General features: G+C 37.6%; 1 protein-coding gene across 2 annotated transcripts in view; it reads left to right on the top strand.

Moving 5' to 3' along the window:
- PLD1 (phospholipase D1) overlaps positions 1-21,321 on the top strand; it is a 505,989-nt gene that overhangs the window by 378,760 nt on the left and 105,908 nt on the right. For both annotated transcript variants that reach the window (XM_053710137.1, XM_053710138.1), the window contains exons 16-18: positions 11,425-11,553; positions 16,276-16,394; positions 16,551-16,664. In XM_053710137.1, the coding sequence (XP_053566112.1) occupies positions 11,425-11,553; positions 16,276-16,394; positions 16,551-16,664 (362 nt within the window). The remainder of the gene's footprint in view (positions 1-11,424; positions 11,554-16,275; positions 16,395-16,550; positions 16,665-21,321) is intronic.

Genomic DNA, 21,321 nt, shown 5'->3' with positions numbered 1-21,321 from the left:
CCCTACTGGTCAAGGGTGGCGTGACATGCAAAATTAAAATAAACTTGAAATATAAGGAAGCCTCAAGAAAATATTTACACGTTTACATTATTCAATTAAACTAATGTACAGACATAAAAGAAATTGCAACATGTTATAAAATGTATGTTTCACATTATATTTCATTCTGCAAAGCTGGAGAAGATCAATAACTTCCAAAATCAAATTGAATCAAATAACAAAAAGGGGACTGTCCCTTTTATTTTTTAAAGGTAGAAACACTATCTCAAATCAAAAAGATGTCTATATATAAAGAGGAACAGAGAGTAATAACTCATTGAACCTCAAAAGGACTGTCCCTTTAAATTGCTAAAAATGGCTCTATCTTAAATAAAAGGATGTCTATATATAGAGAGGAGCAGAGAGTGAAAACTCATTGAACCTCAAGATGAAGAGTTTTTGGCATATAAATATACATGCTATACATCCTATACATCCATGTAAAGAGGATGTATTTCACGGTTCATTCCCTTCAGTTCCAAGGTATCCAACTTAAAAATCCAATAGGATTCCCGTTGTTTCAGTAACAGAGACCTGTTACCGCCCCGTCTTGGAGTCTTAACGTGGTCGATAACTTGGAAGCGAAGTTGGCTCACATGATGCCCAGCTTGTAAAAAGTGATATGCTACTGGGGCAGTTAATACCTTGCACCTGATATTACTTTTATGCTCCGTGATACGGTCCCCTACCCGTCTAGTGGACTCGCCCACATAGGCGCGCCCACACGGACACTTTATCAGATAGATTACAAAGTTAGTATTGCAGGTATAATAATCCTTGAATTTGAATTTATACCCGGTTTGAGGATGTACAAAATGTGGACTTTTGATTATGGAGCTACAGTTAATACAGCTCAAACAGGGAAAACAGCCCAAATTCTTTTTAGTGATGTAACCTTGTTGGGGTGATCTGCCAGAGCCCACATCAGCTTTAACAAGTGAATCTTTCAGATTTTTATTCCGTTTGTATGCTGGCATTGGGCAATGGCAGAACTCCTCAACCTTGGGTATACAGTTTTGTAGAATTGACCAGTGTTTGTGAATTATTCGAGTGATTTGCTGACTTTGTCTGCAATAGCTAGAGACAAAAAACAATCTCTTTTCCTTATCATGATGAGGTTTGGTTTTAAATAGCGTGTCTCTATCAATTGCAGCCACTGTCTGTATAGTGTCATGTACCAATTTCGTGGGATAGCCTCTTTGAATAAATTTATCCCCCATCTCAGATAGTCTAATTATGGATTTATCAGGATCATCTACAATCCTTTTGACACAAAGCATTTGGCTATGTGGAAGTGATTTTAAAAGGGGTAATGGATGAGCACTGTCATAATGAAGAAGGCTATTTCTGTCAGTTTTCTTTTTTAGCAATTTAAAGGGACAGTCCTTTTGAGGTTCAATGAGTTATTACTCTCTGTTCCTCTTTTTATATAGACATCTTTTTGATTTGAGATAGTGTTTCTACCTTTAAAAAATAAAAGGGACAGTCCCCTTTTTGTTATTTGATTCAATCCAATTTTGATTTTGGAAGTTATTGATCTTCTCCAGCTTTGCAGAATGAAATATAATGTGAAACATACATTTTATAACATGTTGCAATTTCTTTTATGTCTGTACATTAGTTTAATTGAATAATGTAAACGTGTAAATATTTTCTTGAGGCTTCCTTATATTTCAAGTTTATTTTAATTTTGCATGTCACGCCACCCTTGACCAGTAGGGGTCAGTATAGCATTAATACTAATGGGCCATTGTTATTACAAAGAATTGAAAGAGTTAATATGATGAAACAATTACCTGGCCCAGCCTATTTAAACAGGTGTGGTGTGTATGTTTGTTATCACATGACTAAGGGGTACTGACCCCGAAACGTTGTGGTGTTCTGTGTCTGATCCTGTCTAATAAAAATATTTTGGGATTTTTACAAGAGGAGTTACCCTTATTTTTCTTTTTCATACTCTATTGCTGGCAGTGTGGCAGTCACTCCAAAGGAGTACCCTCTATCTTGGGGTTTGAAGCCGGTGCTGGATTATCCTCATTTCATAGGGAGTGGGAAAGACCAGGTGTACCTTTTGTTCCCCCTCCTATCTTTAAGAAAATGTTCCCCATAAATGACCCCAGGCGGGACGCGTGGCAGACGGTCCCTAAGGTAGAGGGAGCAGTTTCAACACTTGCTAAGCGTACAACTATACCAATAGAAGACAGTTGTGCTTTTAAAGACCCTATGGATAAAAAATTGGAAGGTTTGCTGAAGAAAATGTTTGTTCAGCAAGGTTTCCTTCTTCAGCCAATTGCCTGCATTATTCCTGTAACTGCTGCAGCGGCTTTTTGGTTTGAGGCGCTGGAGGAGTCGCTCCAGAGGGAGATTTCATATGACGAAGTCATGGATAGAATTCATGCTCTAAAGCTGGCTAATTGTTTTATCACAGATGCCGCTTTACAATTAGCTAAGTTAGCAGTGAAAAATTCTGGTTTTGCCATTATGGCACGGAGAGCGATTTGGCTCAAATCATGGTCGGCTGACGTGTCGTCCAAAACAAAATTACTAAATATTCCTTTCAAGGAAATTATCGCAGATATTACTGGGGGGGGAGAGCCATGCCCTCCCGCAGGATAGACCGCTTAAGGCCAAAAACAAGGCTAATTTCCGCAGAGCAAGAGGGTAACGCTTCACAGCCCAAAGCAACCTGGAAACCCTTGCAGGGCTGGAATAAGGGTAAACAGGCCAAGAAGCCTGCGCCTGCTACCAAGACAGCATGAAGGGGTAGCCCCCGATCCGGGACCGGATCTAGTAGGGGGCAGACTTTCTCTCTTTGCTCAGGCTTGGGCAAGAGATGTTCCAGATCCCTGGGCATTAGAAATTGTGGCTCAGGGGTATCTTCTAAAATTCAAGGACTCTCCCCCAAGGGGAAGGTTCCACGTTTCTCGTTTGTCTTCAGACCAGACAAAGAAACAGGCGTTCTTACGCTGTGTAGAAGATCTTCTAAAAATGGGAGTGATACACCCAGTTCCAATTGCAGAACAAGGACTGGGATTTTACTCAAACCTGTTTGTAGTTCCCAAAAAGGAGGGAACTTTCAGGCCAATTCTGGATCCAAAAATTCTAAACAAATTCCTCAGAGTTCCATCGGACAATCTTGCCGATGATCCAGGAAGGTCAATATATGACTACCGTGGATCGAAAGGATGCGTACCTACATATTCCTATCCACAAAGATCATCATCAGTTCCTAAGGTTCGCCTTTCTGGACACGCATTACCAGTTCGTGGCCCTTCCTTTCGGGTTGGCCACCGCTCCCAGAATTTTCACAAAGGTGCTGGGGTCCCTTCTAGCGATTCTAAGACCGCGGGGCATTGCAGTAGCACCTTACCTAGACGACATCTAAATTCAGGTGTCGTCTTTCCACAGAGCCAAGGCTCATACGGACATTGTTCTGGCCTTTCTAAGGTCTCACGGGTGGAAGGTGAACGTCGAAAAAAGTTCTCTGTCCCCGCTCACAAAGGTTCCCTTCCTGGGAACACTAATAGACTTGGTAGAAATGAAAATCTTTCTGACAGAGGTCAGGAAGTCAAAACTTTTAAATACTTGCCGAGTTCTTCATTCCATTCCTCAGCCTTCTGTGGCTCAGTGCATGGAGGTAATCGGTTTAATGGTTGCGGCAATGGACGTAGTCCCTTTTGCCCGAATTCATCTAAGACCACTGCAACTGTGCATGCTCAAACAGTGGAATGGGGATTATGCAGATTTGTCTCCTCAAATACAAATGGACCAGAAAACCAGAGACTCTCTTCTCTGGTGGTTGTCTCAGGATCACCTGTCTCAGGGAATGAGTTTCCGCAGACCGGAGTGGATCATTGTCACGACCGATGCCAGTCTGTTAGGCTGGGGTGCGGTCTGGGACTCCCTGAAAGCTCAGGGTCTATGGTCTCGGGAAGTATCTCTTCTCCCGATAAACATTTTGGAACTGAGAGCGATATTCAATACGCTCCAGGCATGGCCTCAACTAGCGGAGGCCAAATTCATCAGATTTCAGTCGGACAACATCACGACTGTAGCGTACATCAATCATCAGGGAGGAACAAAGAGTTCCCTAGCGATGAAGGAAGTAACCAAGATCATCAAATGGGCGGAGGATCACTCCTGCCATCTATATGCAATTCACATCCCAGGAGTAGACATCTGGGAGGCGGATTTTCAGAGTTGTCAGACTTTCCATCCGGGGGAGTGGGAACTCCACCCGGAGGTTTTTGCTCAGCTGACCCAGCTATGGGGCATTCCAGAATTGGATCTGATGGCATCCCGTCAGAACACCAAACTTCCCCTTTATGGATCCAGATCCAGGGATCCCAAGGCGGCATTGATAGATGCTTTAGTAGCGCCTTGGTCATTCAGTCTAGCTTATGTCTTTCCACCGTTTCCTCTTCTCCCTCGGCTAGTAGCCAGAATCAAACAGGAGAAGGCTTTGGTAATTCTGATAGCGCCTGCGTGGCCACGCAGGACTTGGTATGCAGACCTAGTGGACATGTCATCGGCTCCACCATGGAAACTGCCATCGAGGCAGGATCTTCTAATTCAAGGTCCATTCAAGAATCCAAATCTAGTTTCTCTGCAACTGACTGCTTGGAGATTGAACGCTTAATTCTAGCTAAGCGTGGGTTCTCTGAATCAGTTATAGATACAGGCTAGAAAGCCTGTCACCAGGAAAACTTTACCATAAGATATGGCGGAAATATCTTTGTTGGTGCGAATCCAATGGTTACTCGTGGAGTAAGGTTAGGATTCCTAGGATATTGTCTTTTCTCCAAGAAGGATTGGAGAAAGGTTTGTCAGCTAGTTCCTTAAAGGGACAGATATCTGCTCTGTCTATCCTGTTACACAAGCGTCTGGCAGCTGTACCAGACGTTCAGGCGTTTGCACAGGCCCTAGTTAGAATCAAGCCTGTCTACAAACCTGTTGCTCCTCCATGGAGTCTAAATTTAGTTCTTTCAGTTCTTCAAGGGGTTCCGTTTGAACCTTTGCATTCCATAGATATTAAGTTGTTATCTTGGAAAGTTCTGTTTTTGGTAGCTATTTCTTCTGCTCGAAGAGTTTCTGAATTGTCTGCTTTGCAGTGTAATTCACCCTATCTGGTGTTCCATGCAGATAAGGTTGTTTTGCGTACCAAACCTAGTTTCCTTCCAAAAGTGGTTTCTAATAAGAATATTAACCAGGAAATTATTGTTCCTTCTCTGTGCCCTAATCCAGTTTCTAAGAAGGAACGACTGTTACACAATCTTGATGTGGTTCGTGCTTTAAAATTCTATTTAAAGGCAACTAAAGATTTCAGACAAACATCATCCTTGTTTGTTGTCTATTCTGGTAAGAGGAGAGGTCAGAAAGCGACTGCTACCTCTCTTTCCTTCTGGCTGAAAAGCATCATCCGATTGGCTTATGAGACTGCTGGACAGCTCATTCCACTAGAGCTGTGGCTTCCACATGGGCTTTCAAGAATGAGGCTTCTGTTGAACAGATTTGTAAGGCAGCGACTTGGTCTTCACTGCATACATTTGCCAAATTTTACATAAAACTAAAAATTTTACAAATTCAATACTTTTGCTTCTTCGGAGGCTATTTTTGGGAGAAAGGTTTTGCAAGCAGTGATGCCTTCCGTTTAGGTTACCTGACTTGTTCCCTCCCTTCATCCGTGTCTTAAAGCTTTGGTATTGGTATCCCACAAGTAAGGATGAATCCGTGGACTGGATACACCATGTAAGAGAAAACAGAATTTATGCTTACCTGATAAATTACTTTCTCTTACGGTGTATCCAGTCCATGGCCCGCCCTGGCAATTAAGTCAGGTTCAAATTTATTTTAGTAAAACTACAGTCACCACTGCACCCTATGGTTTCTCCTTTTTCTCCTAACCATCGGTCGAATGACTGGGGGGGCAGAGTCTGAGGGGAGCTATATGGACAGCTCTGCTGTGTGCTCTCTTTGCCACTTCCTGTAGGGATTGAGAATATCCCACAAGTAAGGATGAATCCGTGGACTAGATACACCGTAAGAGAAAGTAATTTGTCAGGTAAGCATAAATTCTGTTTTTTATTTTACAATAAAGACAAATTTACCTGTAAAATAAAACCTAACCTATGTTACAATTACACCTAACACTACACTATAATTAAATGAATTACCTAAACTAAATACAATTAATTACAATTTAAAAAAATTATCTAAAGTACGAAAAAAAAACAACACTAAATTACAGAAAATAGTAAAATAATTACAAGATTTTTAAACTAATTACACCTAATCTAATCCCCCTAACAAAATAAAAAAGCCCCCCAAAATAAAAAAAATCCCTACCCTACACTAAATTACAAATAGCCCTTAAAAGGGCCTTTTGCAGGGCATTGCCCCAAAGTAATCAGCTCTTTTACCTGTAAAAAAAAAAAGTACAAATACCCCCCAACATTAAAACCCACCACCCACACAACCAACCCTACTCTAAAATTCACCCAATCCCCCCTTAAAAAAACCTAACACTAACCCCTTGAAGATCACCCTACCGTGAGACGTCTTCACCCAACTGGGCAGAAGTGGTCCTCCAGATGGGCAGAAGTCTTCATCTAAGCCGGGCAGATAGCCGGGATAGAATTCTATCAGCCAATCGGAATTAAGGTAGGAAAAATCCTATTGGCTGATGCAATCAGCCAATACGATTGAGCTTGCATTCTATTGGCTGATTGGAACAGCCAATAGAATGCGAGCTCAATCCTATTGGCTTATTGGATCAGCCAATAGATTTGAACTTCAGTCCTATTGGCTGATTGCATCAGCCAATAGGATTTTTCCTACCTTAATTCCGATTGGCTGGCCATCTTGGATGACGTCACTTAAAGGAACCGTCATTGTTGAAGAAGACTCCAGATGAAGAGGATGCTCCGTGTCGGATGTCTTGAAGATGGAACCGCTCCACGCCGGATGGATGAAGATAGAAGATGCCGTCTGGATGAAGACTTCTGCCCGTCTGGAGGACCTCTTCTGCCCAGCTTGGATGAAGACTTCTGCCCGGTTGGGTGAAGACATCTCACGGTAGGGTGATCTTCAAGGTGTTAGTGTTAGTTTTTTAAGGGGGGATTGGGTGGGTTTTAGAGTAGGGTTGGCTGTGTAGGTGGTGGGTTTTAATGTTGGTGGGGTATTTGTACTTTTTTTTTTTTACAGGTAAAAGAGCTGATTACTTTGGGGCAATGCCCGCAAAAGGCCATTTTAAGGGTTATTTGTAATTTAGTGTAGGGTAGGGCTTTTTTATTTTGAGGGGGCTTTTTTATTTTGTTAGGGGGATTAGATTAGGTGTAATTAATTTAATTATAGTGTAGTGTTAGGTGTAATTGTAACGTAGGTTAGGTTTTATTTTACAGGTAAATTTGTATTTATTTTAACTAGGAAGTTATTAAATAGTTAATAACTATTTAATAACTATTGTGCCTAGTTAAAATAAATACAAAGTTGCCTGTAAAATAAAAATAAATCCTAAGCTAGCTACAATGTAACTATTAGTTATATTGTAGCTATTCAGGGTTTATTTTATAGGTAAGTATTTAGTTTTAAATTGGAATAAATTAGGTAATTGTAGTAATTTTATTTAGATTTATTGTAATTATATTTAAGTTAGGGGGTGTTAGGGTTAGGTTTAGGGGTTAATGACTTTATTATAGTGGTGGTGACGTTGTGGGCGGCAGATAAGGGGTTAATAAATGTAGTTAGGTTGCGGCGACATTGGGGGCGGCAGATTAGGGGTTAATAAATATAATGTAGGCGATGTTGGGGGCAGCAGATTTAGGGGTTCATAAGTATAATGTAGGTGGTGGCGGTGTCCGGAGCGGCAGATTAGGGGTTAATAATATAATGCAGATGTCGGGGCGGCAGATTAGGAGTTAATAAGTGTAAGATTAGGGGTGTTTAGACTCGGAGTTCATGTTAGGGTGTTATGTGTAGACATAAAATGTATTTCCCCATAGGAATCAATGGGGCTGCGTTAAGAGCTGAACGCTGCTTTTTTGCACGTTTTACCTGCTCACCGCTAACGTAAGCAGCACTGGTATTGAGGTGAGATGTGGAGCTAAATTTTGCTCTTCGCTCACTTTTTTCCGGTTAACGCCGGGTTTGTAAAAACCCGTAATACCAGCGCTGTCTGCAAGTGAGCGGTGAGCATAAACTGCTCATTAGCACCACACCCCTGTTAACGCAAAACTAGTAATCTAGGTGAAAGTGTTTTCATTTACCTTTTTATCCCTTTTATCAGTGTTTTAGTCCTATATAAAACCAATATTCTTGCTATCTGATCAATGACTGCTGTGACTAATTAATTTATCTCTGCAGAACAATTATTAATGTTCTTATCTAGAGTTAAGTTTGTGTTAATAAACTCCTCAGATGCAATAAAACCCAATTCCAAAAGTGAAACTTAATTGAAGTAATCATTACTGCATTTAACACTGATAGAAATTGACTTTACTTTTAGCAAATAATGCTTCCTTTACAACCTGTTAACAAGCATAGGCACACTGGAGTTTACCTTTGTTAATTTTTTAATGTATTTTTCTTTCTTTTTTCTTGATTTGTATACTTTTGCACAGAATATATTGCCAACATTTGATGCAAATATATGTTCTGCCTGGAAAGTTAATTCATGTTTGGTATAAAACTACATACTAAATTCAGTATTCTTCCTGCTTTTGCTAGCTGTATTGTTAATTATAGATTGTATTGCTCTGCTTTTATGTTAATATTGGTGTTTTATGCATGAACTCAACAAACAATAATTGCTGTGATACCTGACTGCTTGGTTTAAGTAGCAAGTTGCAAGTGTTTGATATTTTTTTCCCCACATCTAACCATTAAGAGTTTAATACAACCTAGGGCCAGACTACGAGTGGAGTGCAACAATGCGCTATTTGTGCTCCACTCGTAATACCAGCGCAGACAAATGTGCACTGGTATTACTAGTTAAGCACAATGCGAATGTTACCATGCATTCCCATTGCAGGGAAGCTTTACACTCACGAGAGCACGCTTCCATATGCTCCAATGGGAGCCTTGTTCTCATGCCGATAGTCACGGCAGAGAAGCTAGCTCAGCGATGGGCAATACATTTTAAACGTATATGAATATATACATATATATTTATGTCTATATACACATATCAGTTCAGAGAAAGTTTTGAGTCAGGGAAATCCTTCTAGTGTAGCTTAAACTGAAGGATAATTTATTCTGCAATAGCTATGATACACACATAAGGTTCAAGAGGGGAGCCCACATATACTCGTGCTTGATGGTTGAAGAAAAAAAAAAAAAATATATATATATATATATATATACACACATAGGTAAAGTCTTAATTGAGATCTAGACCTCAGATAAGGGGCATACATGTATAGGCATATGTATGTATTAGGCTGAAGAGCACATCCAATAATGTATTTACGCTATTTATCTCACTGGGTCATGTCGGCTCTTTAGCTGAAACGCGTAAGCTTAACCTACACAGCTGTTCTGATCTTTGTTTTTAACATTGGTGGTGTGATTATGGACTTTTAAACTTTTCTACTTGGATTTAATAAAAGCTACGTTTTATACATCAGGATATTGCTCTGCTTTTCCTCTTGTATATACACATATTGACACATAATTGTGTATGTGTGTATATATATGTGTGTGTGTATATGTATATATATATATATATATATATATGCGCATCTACATATATATTTATAGGTATAACATAGACCCTTTTCAGTGCCGTTTTTTTTCTAACACTCCACATCTGCACACTGTAACCCCTTAAAACTTCTTAGTGCGGTTATATTTTTATATTTAAAAGCAACAAAAGTCTTTATTTTGGGGGGCAATTGGGGGACATTTTTAAAATTAACTAGAGGCCTGACTTCTGGTTAATTTTCGGAGCGCAAAGTGCTACCACGAGCTTGCAGTAGCTTTAACCAGCCACTTGTAATGGCTGGTTATTTATCAGGTAAATGTTACGGGCAAACGATAAATTATCACTCCAATCTAGCCCTAAATGTTTAAAATTAAATAAGCTAGCAACAAAGTCCATTTTTTTTATTTTTTGTTTTTGACATTTTTTTAACAAATTATGTTATACTTCAACTTAATTACTTGACTCCAGGTTTATTGCTATCATCTTTCCTGATGGTTATTAGTCAACAGATTTTGATAACTAATTCCAAATAACTACTTTGGCAGTACTCTTAGTGGTATAATTGAGAAAAGTAAAGTTGTGACCTACATATTATAATTTGCCTTTGTTAATTTTATAATGCATTATCCATAGTCTGATAATAAAAATAATTGACCTTTCTCTGATGCATCCACCATAAATGTGAGAAAACAAATTCCAGATGTTGAGACCCAAAGTATAAGCCTAGGTAAATAAAGGTAGCTTATGTTTTCATTTAATTGGAATCTGTAATTGCATGCTCAGGAAATAAGCAGGTTTAAAGGGATATTGTAGTGTAAACATACAATATTTGCGCTCCACTCAGTAATACCAGCAAACACGTAATGTGCACTGGTATTTCAAGTTAGGCACAATGAGAATGCGACCTCACATTGCCTGGAAACCTTGCGCACACAAGAGTGCGCTTCCATAGTCTCCAATGGGAGCCTCATTCTCATACCGTCAGGCACTGCAAACCACCTAGCACAGCATAGGGGCAATTTGTGAAGCGGGGTAAGTCATGCAGCGATGGGCACTTATTAACACACAAATATTTATGGATATAAGCATATACATATATATATTTACTTGGAGCACACAGTTCCCATAGACCGCAATGTTAAGTTACTTTTTTTTTTTTCTAACACCCCACACAACCACCAACTTTCAGCCCTCATAATCTTCTTCTTGCAGTTATTTCATTAAAAAATTAAAATGCTAGAATTTATATTTTTTAATAAACTACACACCACTGTATTTTGGGGTCAATTGGGGGACATTTATAAAATTAACCAGAGATCTGATCTATGGTTATTTTAAGTGCACTATTTGCTACCGCAAGCTTGCGGTAGCAATAACCAGCCACTTGTAATGGCCGGTTATTTATTGCATGTCCGTAAATGGGCAAATTTGCCCGTTTGCGGGCGCACAATAAATTAGCACTTGTAATCTAGCCCTTTATGGAGAAATATTTCTAATTCTAATGCTAATCTGGATGACTGGTTTATAGAGGACATGAGAAAAATATTATTGTATATTAATGATTATTAATGAATCAATAGAATACTAATGAATACCTGTATTTTCTTTATTCAAAAAACCGATGCACGTTAGCATAAGTGAGGTTTTGTTGTTTCATTCTATCCTGTTTTCATTTCTTTTTCTAGATAGAGGATCTGTTCACAGTTTACAAACAGGTGTCGGAGAACTTCTTGGTGAAACACGATTTTGGCATGGGAAGGACTATTGCAACTTTGTTTTTAAAGATTGGGTGCAACTGGACAAACCCTTTGATGGTAAATCACTCTAACAAAAGTAAACATACATTACCACCATAAGGCATGCATTCTCATTTATAGACCTGTATTTGTGCCTGGCTGTGTGTTCTGTGACAATTAAAGGGATAGTCTACTCCAGAATTGTTGTTATAGTTTATAAAGACAGATAATCCCTTTATTACCCATTTCCCAGTTTTGCATAACTAACATGGTTATATAAATATACTTTTTACCTCTGTGATTACCTTGTGTCTAAGACTCCGCAGACTGCCCTCTTATTGGGTTTGGGCAAAAAGATAGTTGGCTAAATTCACACCATTGACACCTTAGCTTTCAGATTTTTTTTAAATGGATTGCGTCAAAGGGCATAAATTGGCATTTGTTTAATGTATTATATTGCAATTGGCGCATAGATCGTATGGAAATATCTAGTGCCTCTGTTGCCTTCAATATAAACTATGATTAGTGTGTTAACACATTCACACCTTGCAAAAAATATCTCCGCTACTTGTTACCTTTTGACACTGATTTTTGCTGCTCATAGAAGAGGACAAAGACAGCGCCTGTCACAGAACTGTAAGAAAGAGTGTGAGAGTGTTCCTGGGATTTTTAGAATCGGAACTGGGTTAAATGCTTTAACTGAGAAGTTGTAAAGCATTTTAGGTTTTGCTTTTTAATTGCCCCTTTTTTGGTGCAATATGAAATAATTCAGGTCCCTACACAGCACACAGTTTTTCATTTGAATTATACATATATTTGCATTAAAAATAGGGCAACTATAATTTCTAAATATAACTGAACTTTCTTTTTGTGCTGTGCACAAAACCAGAGCAAAATGGTTACTGAGATGTGTGGCATTTTTAGGACAATATTGATAAACTTATTATAGTCATTTCGGCCTTTATCATGAACCTTTTGGTGCAGCACATTTTACACATTTTTATGATAGAATTAGTTGCCCTCTTTTCTCGCACATGTGCACCATTTATTTTGAAACATGTAAGTTGGGCCTGTTGTTAAAAGGTGAACATATGCCGTGTAGCCATCTCATATTGGAATCTAAAGAGTTTTCCATGGAGAACTAAAAATAATATTCTAAATAATCATTCATTTTAAACAACATTCCAATTTACTTCTATTTAATTTGCTTTACGCTTCAGATATCCTTTGTTGAAGAAATAGCAATGCACATGAGTGAGACAATCACATGAGATATCTATGTGCAGCCACCAATCAACGATTGTGATTGCTTCAAGACGCTTTCAGGGTATTGCAGTGATTACTCGATATTGAGTCATCCTGCAATATCCTTTTTTAGCCACTTTCTGCCAGTACTTAAGATGGCGGTGACAATTGTGAGGAGGGAGAGGGAAGAGAGCTGTTTGAGAGGGGTCAGGGAGGGATCAGGGGGTGGGATGTGTCAGGTGGGAGGTTTATCTCTACACTAAAGCTAAAATTAACCCACCAAGCTACCTAATTAACCCCTTAACTTCTGGGCATAATACAAGTGTGGTACGCAGCGGCATTTTGCGGCCTTCTAATTACCAAAAAGCAACGCCAAAGCCATATATGTCTGCTATTTCTGAACAAATGGGGTCCAAGTGAAGCATTTACAAACATTTGTGCCATAATTGCACAAGCTGTTTGTAAATAATTTCAGTGACAAACCTAAAGTTAATGAAAAAGTTAACACTTTTTTTTTTATCGCATTTGGTGGTGAAATGGTGGCATGAAATATAACAAAATGGGCCTAGATCAATACTTTGATTCTTTGGGTTGTCTACTAAAAAAAAAATACATGTGAAGGGTTATTCAGGGATTCCTGACAGATATCAGTGTTACAATGTAACTATGGCTCATTTTGAAGAAGAAAAAAAATGGTTTGGAAAAAGTAAAGTGCTACTTGTACTTATTGCCCTATAACTTGCAATAAAAGCAAAGAACATGTAAACATTGGGTATTTCTAATCTCAGGACAAAATTTAGAAACTATTTAGCATGGATGTTTTTTGGTGGTTGTAGATGTGTAACAGATTTTGGGAGTCAAAATTAAAAAATGTGTGGGGTTTTTTTTCTATTTTTTCATCATATTTTATAAAAAAAAAAATAGTAAATTATGATATGATGAAAAAAATTGTATCTTTAGAAAGTCCATTTAATGGCGAGAAAAACAGTATATGTGTGGGTACAGTAAATGAGTAAGAGGAAAATTACAGCTAAACACAAACACCACAAAAATTTAAAAATAGCCCTGGTCGTCAAGGGTAAGACGATTGAAAAATGGTCTGGTCACTAAGGGGTTAAGGAAATCTTATTTTATAGATATGAAAATATTGAATGCAAAAGACATTTTTATTTTTTTTAAAGAAATTATACATAAAACTGCATGACATGTATCTATATCTCATATTAATAACATATATAACATGTTTCTACCACAAGTGTAAGATTGATACATAGCTGTAAAATAATTTGGGGTAATTTAGATGACAGTGTGTTTTTGGGAGTAATATAATTAATTTAATCCTTTCATGACCGGGTTAAAAAGTCTACATCGGAACAGCGTTCCGATGTAGACAAATTGAAATCACGCGATCGTGCAAAAGATTGCGAGATTTCAATTATGGGATCGGGTCTGGGGGGGGCGTTCCTAAGACGCTAGGAACGCCCTCCAGACTGCGATCAAATCCTGCAAGCCTAGTAGGCTTCAGGACAGCCGTTTGCGATGATGTTGTTTTCCGTCATAACGGCTTTAAAGCCCAGTGCCATTGTGACGGAATACAACGGCATAACGGCATTAAAAGGTTAACTAAAAGATTTGTTATGGAACAGGTAGACCAAAATATGCTAAGACTTTTGTATGACCAGCGTATATGGTAAGTGGTGCCTATGGTGTAACAGCCTCTCCGGCACTGGACTATAGAAGGGGATAGAAAGCTCTGCTTTGGCTGGAATTATACCAGTGTTGTTTTTCAACTGTATTTCTATATATTGACACATTGGGTACGTTTGTGCTAAGATGCACAAGTTGGTCCATTCTTTTTTTTTTATATATATATATATATATATATAGCTTTATTTTAATGGAATGCTAAATAAATTTCATACACCTCTCTAACCATTTTGGAACATTGGTTTCACTGTAGATATCTGAAGGAGAGTTGCTGCACATGTGTAAACACATCAGCACTGGAATGCAGTGAAAGCAAGATTTAAACATGGCGGCACCCATGATTAGAGGGAGGCAGAGAATAACCGCAATAGAATGCTTATAAAATGTATTAATGTCCCTTTAAAAACTTATTAAAAAAGCAGTTTGATACTTGTTTAATACACTTATTCAAATACAATAGGATAATGATAGAGAAAGGGGTTGAAGACGAAATAATTTCCTAAGGTGTTATGAGACAACAGGAAGCTACTTCAGCGTTTAGTCCACTTAGTCCTTTATTGCACCACCCCTTGTTTTATGTCAGTCATTTAGTCAGAGAAAAATGTTTGAAACGTTTTGCCTAGTCAGCTTTTTCAAGGATATTTTCTTATTGTCCTTTAAGCGCTTTAAAAAGTATTGGTGCTATTGTAATTGATTGCCACTTGTTCCTACTTGATTTAAGGTTGAATTATGCCATTGAATATTTAGGCTCTTGTTATTAGATTCATACATATGTATTAACACAAATTACTATATATGTCAGGTTCAAATTTTATGGTAATAAAAAAAAAAGTTAACAGTGAAAAATGTGGAACAGGTGTGTGTACCAACATATGGACAGAGTTGGTTTATCAAAAACTTATGTACATACCCACATAAAATTCCATCTCCACTTTTAAATATATATATATTGTAAAATAGGTATGAAATTTGATTCATTCTAAAGGCTGTTTATTCCCAGGAAATGAGAAATATTAATGTCATTCTCATTTAAGTAGTTTGAATTTATAAAATAAGGTTCCCTGGATTAGGAGGTTGTAACAATTTTGCAGTTATCTGTAGGTTACAAAATAGGCTTAGTCTTTTATTTTGGGCTGGATATATTACCTTAATTACTTTCATTCTTACTGACCTAGACATTCGTAAGAGACTGCAGGAATCTGTGTATTGCTCACTTATACCAGGATTTTTAAGTTCCAGTCCGCAGGCTCCGCTAACAGTGCTGATTTCTATGGATGAGACCATGGTGGTTATCCAGATGATCATTTACCCTGCTTTGTAGTACCGACATCTGGAGTATCTGATCTGTTAGTGGGTCATGGAGAAATTAAAGAAAACAATATAAATAGGTATCTGCAGCGACCCTGGCTACTGAAGAGGTTTCATGCATTATATATCAATAATATATACATATATATATACTGTGTGTGTATATATATATATATATACTGTGTGTGTGTGTATATATATATATATATATATATATATATACACATATATATATATATATATATATATATATATATATATATATATATACATATATATATATATATATATATATATATATATATATATATATATATATACATATATATATATATATATATATATATATATATATATATATATATATATATATATATATATATATATGTAAGTATCTATGTTAAAGCCCTTTGCAGTTTTTTTTTCTTTCTAACACTTGAGACCTAGACTAGGTTAATCTGGGATTAGATCAAGCTGTGTTTACATTGCTGTCTATTACAGCAGAACATTATGTAACTGAATGTTTTTACTTCTGTTTAGATTTCATTGACAGATACCAAACACCTAGAATGCCTTGGCACGATATTTCTTCTGTTGTTCACGGAAAAGCAGCTAGGGATGTAGCTAGACACTTTATCCAACGCTGGAACTTCACAAAGGTATCTGAATAAAACCTTCAGCATTTTCATACAAATACACATTTAGAACGTTCTCTGACTATATTACAGCTTTCTCTGCCTGTCTATATTCATATTTAGTGTACATTTGTGTCTTCTTTTTATTCTCAACAATTTTGTTCTTTTTTGTTTCTTCAGATAATGAAGCCCAAATACAGATCACTTTCCTACCCATTTTTGCTTCCAAAAACTCACAAAACAGCTAAGGAGTTAACATATCAAGTTCCTGGGTCAATGCACACTAATGCACAGGTAGGTGTGGAATCTTGCAGCACAAGCATGAAAAGTGTGAAAAGATTCTGTGTGTGTTAAGCGCATTAAGGGATTAGTGTTGCTTTGTTACTCAGGCAGGAGATGCAAAGAGAGGGGAATGTAACCACTCTTTCCTGTTCCACGTCTTGTTTTCAGAATTATAAATATATCTTCTAAGAACAAGAAACATATTAAAAAAAAATCTTTTGTGTCCAAATTCTATACAATTGACCTGAAAAGCAGAATTGAATTGTATTATAACTATGTGTTGCTGACAATGTAACGTAATAATTAACAATCAGGTTTGAACCTTTATCCCAATTTTAAATACTAAATTATTTTTTGTCTAGCCTTTTTTTTCTAACACTTCCCATTTTCTAGTGTTGACTGCCTATCTTTATTATAGCTGACATCCGTTGTAGTTTTTAGAGTAGTAGTTATTTTTTCCTTTCAGTGCCGTTATAAATGAGATCATTGCGAATCAGGAGGAATATACAGCTGCTTTTTTATGACAATTTTTTACAAAGTTTTCCATCTTTAGCATACAGGGAAGTTTACATTCTACTACACACCCTTCTTCAAATATCAATCATACAGCACTTCTAACTCCTCACTGCATTCACATAGGTGCAGGTTTCACATGAGTAAGATCATCTCAGATAGTCTGTGTCTGATTCCTTTCAGCTCTGGAGCTCCTAATCAGTTGTTCAATCTTTATATTAAAGTCAAAACATATGACTCAATATTCAGGTGCTTCTCACCGTGGTTCCAGAGTTAAATAAATCACCACTCCTGGCTTCTGCGTATTACAACATTAGTGCAACATGATTCAGTGACAAAAACTATTTAACACCATCTGCAGATGCCCTTCTCCAAATAACCAGCAACTTTTTTTATATATATATATAAATGTTATATTGTGCTCCCTCTTCTTTTTACATATATATATATATATATATATATATATATATATATATATATATATAAATGTTATATTGTGCTCCCTCTTCTTTTTATATATATATATATATATATATATATATATATATATGTTATATTGTGCTCCCTCTTCTTTTTTTTTTATAACATTTTCTTCTGGCCTTTAACCCCTTAACGACCAGCGACATACTCTGTACATCGCAGGTCTTTCTATGGAGGTTGTTTTTTAACAATGCAGTCTTGCCGCCAGCAGCGGGACCGTGCTATTTTAGGAAGTCTGCAGGAATGAGGAAGGGTCTAATAGTGTGGTCTTGCTGCTCGTGGTGAGACCTGCACTATTATAAGCAGAAAATCCCTTAACCACCAGAGACGTACAAGGTATGTCATGGTCGTTAAGGGGTTAAGTTAAAATGTGTGTAGTGTACACTGTTGCAGCGGTTACAGATATGCACTGTATTCTAGAGGATAGTAAATTAATTATTGTAGAATTGATTACAGTTAACCTTCACAAAAAGCTGGCAGCTGTGCCAGATGTTCAAGCCTTTGTTCAGGCTCTGGTCAGAATCAAGCCTGTTTACAAACCTTTGACTCCTCCTTGGAGTCTCAACTTAGTTCTTTCAGTTCTTCAGGGGGTTCCGTTTGAACCCTTACATTCCGTTGATATTAAGTTATTATCTTGGAAAGTTTTGTTTTTGGTTGCAATTTCTTCTGCTCGAAGAGTTTCAGAATTATCTGCTCTGCAGTGTTCTCCTCCTTATCTGGTGTTCCATGCAGATAAGGTGGTTTTACGTACTAAACCTGGTTTTCTTCCAAAAGTTGTTTCTAACAAAAACATTAACCAGGAGATTATCGTACCTTCTCTGTGTCCGAAACCAGTTTCGAAGAAGGAACGTTTGTTGCACAATTTGGATGTTGTTCGCGCTCTAAAATTCTATTTAGATGCTACAAAGGATTTTAGACAAACATCTTCCTTGTTTGTTGTTTATTCCGGTAAAAGGAGAGGTCAAAAAGCAACTTCTACCTCTCTCTCTTTTTGGATTAAAAGCATCATCAGATTGGCTTACGAGACTGCCGGACGGCAGCCTCCCGAAAGAATCACAGCTCATTCCACTAGGGCTGTGGCTTCCACATGGGCCTTCAAGAATGAGGCTTCTGTTGATCAGATATGTAGGGCAGCGACTTGGTCTTCACTGCACACTTTTACCAAATTTTACAAGTTTGATACTTTTGCTTCTTCTGAGGCTATTTTTGGGAGAAAGGTTTTGCAAGCCGTGGTGCCTTCCATTTAGGTGACCTGATTTGCTCCCTCCCTTCATCCGTGTCCTAAAGCTTTGGTATTGGTTCCCACAAGTAAGGATGACGCCGTGGACCGGACACACCTATGTTGGAGAAAACAGAATTTATGTTTACCTGATAAATTACTTTCTCCAACGGTGTGTCCGGTCCACGGCCCGCCCTGGTTTTTTAATCAGGTCTGATATTTTATTTTCTTTAACTACAGTCATTTTTTTAAACAAGTTCTAAAACAACTACTTTTTATATGTACTTGATGCCCAGCTGAAGGTAGGACAGCTTGAATTCATAGAGAAAAAATAACAGGTATTGAAAATGAGAGAGACAGAGGATGCAGGGGTTTTGATACAATAAAAGCTGCATACAAGACAAAGTGACATTTATTACATTATCTTAACTAAACTACCTCAAGACACTGAGTCCTATAACTATAATAGATCTGCAGATACCAGTTGAGGTATTATGTGCTTCTGTCCTTTTGATACTGCCTCAATGCCTCACTGAGTATGTGGTAACTTCCTTCTCGACTGTCAAGGAACGTACCCTTATGTTACAGTTACCGTGCTAGGATCATTCCTTGCAGTCCTTCTAGTCAGGCACAAGTATGTAGGAATGCTGTCTGCCTTCCAGTGTGATTTAAAAAGAATGAAAACATAGAGATTCTGAGGCAGAAGAGTTAAAAGAGAAAAAAAAGTAACCTAGAATTATAAAGAGACAGTAATGTTATTAGAACAATTTGTACTTAAACTGACAGGAAACATACACCATATTATACATACAGATTATTAGTGCTGACACTTTCCTTCTTAATATAAGGAGAGTTCACGGCATCATTCCTTACTGTTGGGAAATACTGAACCTGGCCACCAGGAGGAGGCAAAGACACCCCAGCCAAAGACGTAAATACCTTTCCCACTTCCCCCATCCCACAGTCATTCTTTGACTTTCGTCACAGGAGTATTGCAGAGAAGTTATCCTGGATATTTGAATTGAATACTCTTCAACCTGGGGGCCTTAATAAAGATTGGGATTTGTCAGTGTTCCTTTAAATTTAAATTTGAATTTACATTTGGGTTTGAAGTTTTCTGTGCTGTTGTTCTCGCTTTATAAATTACAGCGTTTATCTCCAACAATGATTAGTTTTGAGTTTAAAAGGATTTATCCTTGCTGCATATAGTTTAACACTGTATCAACTTTGATTGTATATATATAGAAACTTTGTGGTATATTTTAACCTGTATCTATGTAGTATAGTAATGTGGTAACATAGTTACATTTTCCTAAAGAAGTGAATGGGTTAATTTAAACCTTGTCAATTAAATCATTCATAGGAGGAAATTGTGTTTTGCTGCCCCCTGGTGGGGTTGGGTATATTAGGATGCCTGTTACCAATGTTTTGTATGCTTGACAAAGGGAGGAAGCTCCCGAAACGTCGCTGCTATTTTGTTTGTTGTGCTCAAATAAAGACCATTGAGAAACCACTTATTGCTGCCATATTCTTTGAACTTTCATTATATGGTAGGGTCTGGTGGTACCCCTATGTGGCGTGCAAGTGGTGCAGGTGCTGACTGATATTCTTTGAATTTGGAACAGCTCTTAAGCAATCAGTGTTGATGAGTTTTACTGCCTGCTTGTTTTCTCACTCAAGTCTATGTCAGGAGTGATGCTACAAGACTGTCACACTTGAGAGGCTGTGTTTCTGTTCCACAGCATGGATTCTGGTAAGATTGTTTCAATTTTTTACGTATGTTGAAAACGCTAGAGACAGGGTCACATTGTGGCTCCTTTTATCTTTTTTTTTTTTTTTTTTTTATATTTTTATTGAGGTAACAATAATTTTACAGGAAAAACCGTAGTACATTCTTTTAAATCAGTATTTCACATAACAACATAGATATTAACACATATTACTATATTGAGGGTTAAATCTCGGGAAAGCTAACAAGTTGTCAATCCCCAAACAATAAACCTCAGTACCTCTTTATGTTTAGTTATATGTAGGTTTTCGTCGTGTCCACAATGCCATCATGGTCCGCCAAAGGGATTAATTCTCCAAGGCTAGTTGGGGACATAAAATGGGTCCTTGACACATGTGCTAGTTGGTATTTTAACAGAAAGCAATTGGATAACAGTGCAGAAATGACAATAGCATATTGCGTACATATAAAATTACATATGAGGGCTATCTAAAGATAACATTGCTAGCTAGCAATATGTGACAATGACACAGAATGTAAATGATTTTCCTGGTAAGGCCTGAAGAGCAAGCTCAAGGCTCTTCAGGCTGGGCAGAGACTACGTAACTCTACCATATGTTTAATACCAGTAAACCTTGGTATGGGCTATTCCAATGGACACTATATAATGACTTGATTTCACAGATTGAGGGCCTATACTAGCTATATTGCTTGAGGTGGGCCTATAT

This window comes from Bombina bombina, chromosome 4 (assembly GCF_027579735.1).
Source record: "Bombina bombina isolate aBomBom1 chromosome 4, aBomBom1.pri, whole genome shotgun sequence".
NCBI classification, from domain to species: domain Eukaryota; kingdom Metazoa; phylum Chordata; class Amphibia; order Anura; family Bombinatoridae; genus Bombina; species Bombina bombina.
The sequence above is the reverse complement of the archived record's forward strand: the minus strand, read 5'-3'. Positions and strand labels throughout refer to the sequence as shown.